General features: G+C 30.4%; 1 protein-coding gene across 1 annotated transcript in view; it reads left to right on the top strand.

Moving 5' to 3' along the window:
* LOC106467771 (ATP-dependent RNA helicase DHX36-like) overlaps positions 1 to 5,669 on the top strand; it is a 51,119-nt gene extending 45,450 nt beyond the window's left edge. The window contains exons 19-20 of the mRNA XM_022395965.1: positions 2,807 to 2,959; positions 4,693 to 5,669. Of these exons, the coding sequence (XP_022251673.1) occupies positions 2,807 to 2,959; positions 4,693 to 4,881 (342 nt within the window). The 3' untranslated portion in view covers positions 4,882 to 5,669. The remainder of the gene's footprint in view (positions 1 to 2,806; positions 2,960 to 4,692) is intronic.
* Positions 5,670 to 8,560: the final 2,891 nt, after the last annotated feature.

The raw sequence follows: 8,560 nt of genomic DNA, 5'->3' as shown, positions 1-8,560 counted from the left end.
TTAGGTAGTTTACTTTGATCAGAAGGTAATATTTAATTATTCAGTTACAATTATTTTAATGAAATTCACTGCAACACTTTATGTTGGTTATTCGAAGTAAATAATCATCACTCTTCAACTAAATAAAAAAAAGATTGAGCTTACAGTTTAAGGAGAAGTAAAAAATTAGAATTTTGGTAGTTCAGTTTGCAATCAATAGGCTTTCACAAATACTTACTTGCTGCTTATCCTCAACCCCATGAATTGTAATAAAATTGTACACTTTATTTGGTGATACATTCTGCTGGGAGGTCCCGAGAAACACTAACTGGTTTTATTGTAACGTGTTCTTTTATAAATGTAGCCAACCACATTTCTTTTTATGTTAATTAAGTTTATAAATTATGGGAAGTACTGTCTTCTTTTTTGTAATTATCAATATGAAGAACATCTTGTTCTAAAAACTGGTTTAAACATACATCTGATTTGAATTTGTAGATAAACTCTGCCTGCAAGGGTAACTAGCTTCACATACAGAAGCTGTTGTCTTGGATACAGTGTTACTGTTAGAGCAGGTTCTAAGGAATATTAAAATAGAGAATTTCAGAAATAACAATCTCTCTTTGATGTTTCAAGAAGGTCTTGACATATTTCTTCAATTAAGAAAACTGTTTACCATCTCATAAGCACGTGTAACCAAAAGATGTACCAAGTTAACTTTGAGTAATGAGGAAATAAAATCTTAAATTGAGCATATAACTCAGTGTCGGTTCTTCAAGTATCGATATAAGGAAATTTAGAGTCATGTTTACTTTCTACTGTAAATTTGATATAAATGTTTTTACTCAAACACTGCAAAATGTAATATGTTTTGATAAAACTTTATGAAGTTTTTCATCGACACAGCAATAAAGTGATTTTAAAATCAACGGAATATTTTTCCAATTAATTTTTCTTGATGAGTGGGAAACAAATTAGTCAAAGCAAGCATAAACTCCGATCTCATACTGACCTATTCAATGTGGTGATAAATAAAGCCATTGAAATCCTTAAGCCTACTTTAAATGTATCAAAAGTTTTAGCTATAATAGAGGTAGACAACCATACTCCATTAAAGTTGAAAATGCATCTGGTATTTATTGTTCAGCACTTTCTGAAAGAATACAATGTTTTTATTAACTCTAACACTTTCATGCACGGAGGTCCATCCAATGTACCGACCCCATATTGGAGAATTAATGTTTACCATAATTCTGAATTTACTACGTGTATCTTCATCAAATAGGGTAAGCTTTTAGTAAATATTACAAGTATGTTGTAAACAAAAAATCTAAATTTACTATGTGTATCTTCATCAGATAGGGTAAGCTTTTACTAAATATTACAAGTATGTTGTAAACAAAAAATCTGAATTCTTAATGGTATTTCTACTAAAGAGTTATTTATGAGTTTACTGAGTTAGTCAGTCTGACTCAGACTCTAATCTTTATACTTTATCTCCTGTTTTCTCTAACACTAACTGTTGTGAAATCAGTTACAATGGTAGTTGAAAAATAAAATCAAAAATACCTTTTTTTTCTTTACTATAATGACTGCAGATGAAACAAACAATTACAATTACTTTCATTTGATTTTATTGTTCTTTAAACTGTGTTTAATGATAAATAACAATAGATCACCGAGTGAAAGTGTGGAGTTTAGGGTAAACAAAATTTCATGTATTACTTGAGGCATAAATTTTATTATTTTCATTTAAGTTTTTTTTCCATCTAACCTAAGAAGTTTTTAATTTTTACCTTTTATTTGCTTTTGTCAAGAAATATATATTTCATTGAATAGAGAATATACATAAAAAGTAAGAACTTTACAACTTAGGCTTTTTGCTCTCAGAAGCTGATTTTCATTAACCCTAATTTTTTATATTATTATTAAGGTGATTGTCAAAAAAATAGTTTATGTGGTTTTCAAGTATGAATTTTAAAACACAAACAGTATTTTGAACAGCAAAACAGGATGCCCCAAAACTGCTGACATTTTTTGGCTTTCTAACTGACCTTACCTTGTTAATCTTGTGTCCTCCATTCTTCTCACATGTCAAGGAGGGTGGCAGAGCAGGGAGCCAGCTGTGCGCTGGCTCATATAAGCTCCCTCTTTGTGTCTTAAATGTTTTTGAAGGTGCCATTTAATCACATTTACACTGCTCACAGAAACTACTTCAATTGGAAGATTATTCAATACATCCACTACTCTTTGAGAGGAAAAGAACTTCCTTCAATCCAATCTGGAGCTCTGCTTATAATTTATACGGGTGGCCTCTAGTTATAGAAGTGTTAACTATAAAGAAATCTGCAGCATTTAATCCTTCAAAGCCTTTAAAAAGGTTAAAAGAATTGTTATATTATATTTTATATTAAAACTCTTGAGGTACAGAATTATAAACATCACTTGTTGTTGATAGACCTTTATTTATTGTTAAAGTAGCCTGTGTATTGCTTCAGAAAAATCATTTGAACCACTGGACAGCTAATTATTAAACAAACTTGTGAATCTTTATTTCGTTCTGAAGTTTAAAGACGAATTATAATTTGATTTTTTTGATCAAAAAAGTTGATTTTAACCTTTCATTTTAATGAGTAATAATTTTCAATCATTGCTCTTTTTTTATTGCTGAAATATATTTGTGAAGTATTGAATAAATAGTTTTGGTTTGCAATGTTTCTCTTCACTGATACTCAAAGGAAAGAACCTGTATGAACAGTTATTGATAGGCTGTATTTGTATGATTGTTAATTCAGTTTTTATTACATTAATTCTGTATATCATATAGGTTTTCCTACACGATACAACCAACGTTCAACCTTTCTCATTGTTGTTTTTTGGTGGGCGGATCACGTTTGGCAAGGATCTGTCATGCAGCACTGTATTTGTAGACAAACATATTGCTTTTCACTGTCCTCCTAGGGTGGCTCATCTTGTAAAGGTATTTCTTATTAATACAGTTTGGTGTATTTACTGTATGATCTCTCTAGTAATATAACTGTGGGGGGTATTCTAACAATGAAGGATGAGAGTTAATGTTGTTTAGAGTAGCCATGCTGCTACTAACTAGTTGTTCTCCCTCACCAGTGCTAAAATCAAGATGGCTGTATCTCAATCGAGATGTCTCCAATTTGGCCATTTATCTCTTTTCTTGCATAAGGTGCCATCTGTTTATCAGTAAAGAATATTGAAGAGATCTAATAGTGCAGTACTTGAAAGCATAAATATATCCACAATTTTAAATGAAAACGATCTTAAGGTTTCTTGTATAAAACGTACGATAAAATGTAGAAATTAAATAAAAGTGTGATAAAAGCTATGTTCCTTTCTAAGAAGTTATTTATTTTCTACCCACTTGTTAAATATATCCTTGTTTGATAAAAGAAAAAAAGTTGCGTTTTTTCTGTTAGTGTAGTAATTCAAGGATAAACCTACGTGTAGTCACATGATCTGCAAAATAACTTGCGGTTCAAGGATTTAGTATGTGGAAAGTTGACAGTAGTGGTTTGTCGCAAGTGGACTAAATGAAACGAAACACAGTGATGACGTTTGGTATAGAAATAAAATGCTTTACTACAAGTGAAAATAAAGAGAGGCTACCCATCAGAGTGGAATATTATGTGGATCGAGAGTGGAATAAATAAAAATAAATTAATGAACTGTATTTAAATAAAAAGAAAAAAAAGAGCTTTAATTAATAAATGGATGGATAAGTTTGAAAGAACACAAAGACAGTACTTCACGAGTGAGACTTGGCCCCCTCAAATATGTGTTTACTTTCTTCAAAGATTGAGAAAAATCTGTCAACCAAAACTGTATTCACAAACCATATTCTCTTTGTGGCTGACCAATCAGAAAAACAAAGGCACTATAATGTTGTAAAGTAGGACACAGTTGAAATGGTAGTAAAGGTTCTTGGCCAGGCAACGTACAGAAAGCAAAACCTTAGGATGAATTTTACACCAGATTTAGCTAGTTCGAGACTTAGAAGTTGTAAAGATTTAAAACTTTTATAGGTATGAAATATAAACTGTAGGGGAGTATTAAGGTTCACAGTATTTGTGAACTAGGCTAGTTTTTCTATACTTGACGTATTTACTTAAGTAGAACTGATCCAATGCAGATTGTGTGAGTTAAAAAAAAAACTACTTTTATGACTGCAAATGAATATTTGTGTAGAAATTTCAGACTTTTACCTAATACAGAAATGAAACAAAATGATGAATTTTTAAGTATTTTTCTGCTAAATTTTACAAATTGAGTTGAAAATATTGCTTTTAAAATAAGATTATAGATTTTTAAAGTTGCATCCTTTTTTTTTCATTGGTTGAAAAATGTTATATTAACACCCAATAAAAAAAAGTGTTTTTTCATATTGAGTTTGTTTGTTTTAAAGCTGAAAAAATTTGATGATGTTATCTCAGTAAGTAAGTTAACAGAAGTTACTGTAGTAAAGTACCTTTATCCCTAAACAAATTTTTAATCAGTACAGTAGGAAAAAGAGAACGTTTTAATTTTGACTTGTTTTTTGTGATTTACCATCATAATAGTCATGCACAATATGTTAAAGTCGAATTAGAACAGAGACCTTTTATAGATATCTACATAATTATGTGTTAGAATCTAATATTAAACACTTGCTCATTTTTCATAAACTAAATGTGATATGTATAGGAGCTGCGGGAAGAACTGGACAAGCTTCTTCAGCACAAAGCCAACCATCCCGGAGTTACTTGTTGGGATCCAAGTACCAAAGAAGGAGCATTACTTAAAGCTATTGTTGAACTCATCACCTCGGAGGATCCTCTTCAATCTGTTGAACACACCAGACAAGATGATGATTATGATGATGATGAAGACTGATATATATTATGTACATAAGCATTATAAGTTATCTATTATATTTCTAGTTTTTCTTAAGGATAGGATTATAACAGATTAAAATTCCCCAAAATAAGTTGTTAGTTATACATCACAATTGTTTTTTTTTATATACACACAAAGAGTACTTTAATATAAACTACATTTTCTGATGTTCTGTAGGAATACTGTTTTTGGTCTTAGAAAAACACATTTAGTCTGTTGGTTATAACTGTCAAATATATTGTGTTAACTTTTAAAACAGGACAGAGTCTGTTTTATTTTGTATTTTCTGAAGTAATGGTTCAGTTGTTTTTTTTCTTAGTTTACTTGGTGTGACTTTGATAACCCATTAACTTAGCATTTATATATAATAAAACTGAAAATAATTTCTAAATTTTAGGGTGTACAATGCTAAGCTGCCAAAGCACGATCTGTTGATCAGAATTTTGTATGATATTACACTACAATAAGCCTGGTAATTATTTTAATCAGATCTTTCTTTATGGTGAATGTATAATAGCATTTTGTCTGTATGTCGTTACCACCAAGGCCTCTCTCTCAATACTACAACTCATCAGGACATTTCATGTAGAGTAATATGCTTCAACCGTTTGTAATACGTGATAACAATTGATTGTCAAGTCTGTTAGTTTATAAATTTATTTTTTGTACATAAGTGAAGTATTATGTTGTTTGCCTGTTAGATATAACCAGTAATTTAGACCAAAAAAAAAACGGACATAGCATTCGCTTTTACCAGCATTAAAAGAAATAAAACTTTTTGTAAATAACAACCATGATTAATGAACCAATATTTTTTGGAACATTGAGAACAAGACTCAAAATTGGACTATTTTATATTTCGTTCAAATTCATAAAACTTAATTCTTCTGGAAAATCTGAGCATTACTGAAGAGAGCTGGAATTTTGTCATGCATCTAATAATAGAATTCTTGAGTACAGAACTATTCCTAATGTATGTTCTACAGCACACCCGTTTAATGTCACAAATTGGGATAAATTCTGATGGAACTTGTGCACACTGTTCAAAGTTTTTGTTTTCAGTAATTCTTCCACTGATTGGCTACCAAGCAAGCTTAGTAGAGTTGAGAGAATGTTTGTGAATTATGATGTTCCAATAAAAGTCCTTGAATTCTGTTCTTGGTAAAAGGTAAGGGCCCTTGGCCAAGCTATATAATTCAGTCATCTTTTCTGAAACATCAAGGCCGTGTATTGTAAGCTCAGCTGACTTGATGAGCAAAAAGGCCTCATCAGAAGTGTTACACAGCACCCGATGTACGGTTAAAATGCTACTACACATGCTTCTTACTGGAAACTCCTATAGGGCCAGTCTTATTGTGATGTAATGCTACACAGGTTACAAATTTTAAAATTCACTTAATGTTATGAAGCTAGTAGCAGCTGCCACTCTGGTAATAATAGGGGGATGTTTTTTGGTTGATGTACGATATTTTACACCAGGGTTTTGCTCTTCGTTATTGGTAACCCAACGCTCAGCATTGGATATTCTTTTATTGTAAAGTTTAGGGGGGTTTAAACTTTCAAGAGACTGCTTTTAATTGTGTTTTTCATTAAACACCCAAAATGTCTTAAAAATAAAAGTAAGAAAAGATTACAAAATTGAAATATGTCAATGAACAGGTTCCATACTTAACAGAATAGAAAGTGAGACCACTGTGATGCAGTTAGGTAAAAAAAATTGGGGGGGGGGGGAATTGTACATGTAAATAGATGTTCACATTTCAGGCCAGGATCCCCTTTCTAAATCTCAAAGTAAACATAACAAAATGTTTCTTCTAAGTGCTCCAGGTGTTTTACAATGAGTAGGAGGAATAATTATTAATAAATTTTGTTTGATACAAGACCATTACTAATTTTGGTTGATTTTAGTTTTTTTTGTCCCTTCTCAGTTATAAGCTGAGAAATGGAAGTAGTAAATAAACCAAAATGTTTTTCCAATTAAAAGTTGATTTTCTCCTTAACTGCATTATTACGTTTAGTTTGAAAACAAAATATATGAAGTACTGAAAATTAATTAGATTTTATAGTAAACCAAACATGTTATTTTGATACATTTTTTTCTTTCTTTCAGATTTATAGAATTGTCTAGATCAATTACATACAACTCCTGGAAGAGCTGATATGGGCACTTGTAGAATCAGCTTCATTATTATTTTTAAACTGATCCATGTGGATCTTGTCTTGAAGTTACCAAGCTAATGGCTAGGCCTTGTTAAATGGTCACATATTTCATGGTTTTCTCAAAAGTAACAGAAAATAAAAGCTTATTGATAAAATATTTTATTATAGAAAATGTACAGCATGGTATAAATTGCAATATACAAAAATGATGGAAAATTGGAATGCAAGAGCTGCTCTTGGCATAGGACAAAAACGTAAATGCTACAAGTGGTATTAGTTATTGATCAAAAAACTTAAGATATTCTGTATTAGGTTATTTCCCATGACATAAGAATTATAACTGAGCAAGTTTTTAATACTTAAAGCAGAAAGAGAAAAAACCGATTGTAAATTTATGGGTACTTTAGTTTAAGGGATCATTTTCTTTCCTTGCCCTGGGCAGAGTACATCACTCCCTTCAACATACATACTATATTTTTGTAGTGTTCAGCCAGTAATGGAAAAGCTAATTTCACAAAATCAAGACTAACTTTAGAACTTCTGTTTTAATAATTAATATAATCTTGAGGTAGAAAAGTTAATTTTATTTGAAACTGAAACTTATAAAAGACTATCACTTACTCAGTTTGGTAAGCTATATTTATCATAAATAATAATATCAAAAACAAACAGGTTTGGTGTCAAACTGTGTTAAGTTTTTTTCTTGAGGATTAAAGCCATAATATCTTATGGTAATTTAAGAAATATACATCAAACACAATATTAGTACAATAACTATCCCCCATTAATAAAGTCGTGCTATATATATATAATAGAAAAAAAAAATTTTTTCAGAGCACTGCTAACGTTGTCAAGAGTTTTAACTTTCAACATCGAAGATACTTCATTCATGCCGTTGTATTTAAGCATTATCATGTTGTAGAATTAGATGAAAAGATAAACTAATATACTATTGCGATTTAAGTCTTTTGTTGTGTCATGTTTTATAATTCGACTCTCCTTTTCCATCAGAAGATTCACGAAGAAAATAAGGTTTCTTGCTCAAGAAAAAGGGAAACCAAATAAACACCTATAAATGAAATACATCTATTTAAAAGTTTTTGGTCCTTCTCATTAATGATTTCAAACCAGATATTATAAAAATATTGTAACTATATTTGAAACACATGCATTGCTTACTATTCAAAACATATAGAAACAAGTGTAATAAATAATTAGCGCGGAGAGTTTTGACAGATTGTATATGGAATTATTTTAGCTACTTTTATACGAAAAATGTTACAATCATCAACCAAGAATGTACTTTCTCCAAATACTGATTTATCTACGTATAATTCTGTTCACAATACTGCTTCATAAATATCTCAAGTCTTTTCTAAAGACATTATTTTTACAAGAACTAGCAGTATTTGGTTTTAATGGTGATACAACTGGTATATTCTTCTGAAAAAAAAATTAAATTAATGGTGATTATTACAGTGTGCAAATTCCAATTATGTTGTTTTTCATTGCTTCA

This window comes from Limulus polyphemus, unplaced genomic scaffold (assembly GCF_000517525.1).
Source record: "Limulus polyphemus unplaced genomic scaffold, Limulus_polyphemus-2.1.2 Scaffold2734, whole genome shotgun sequence".
Classification (NCBI taxonomy): Eukaryota; Metazoa; Arthropoda; class Merostomata; order Xiphosura; family Limulidae; genus Limulus; species Limulus polyphemus.
Note: the sequence above shows the minus strand (reverse complement) of the source record. Positions and strands in the feature narration are given on the sequence as shown.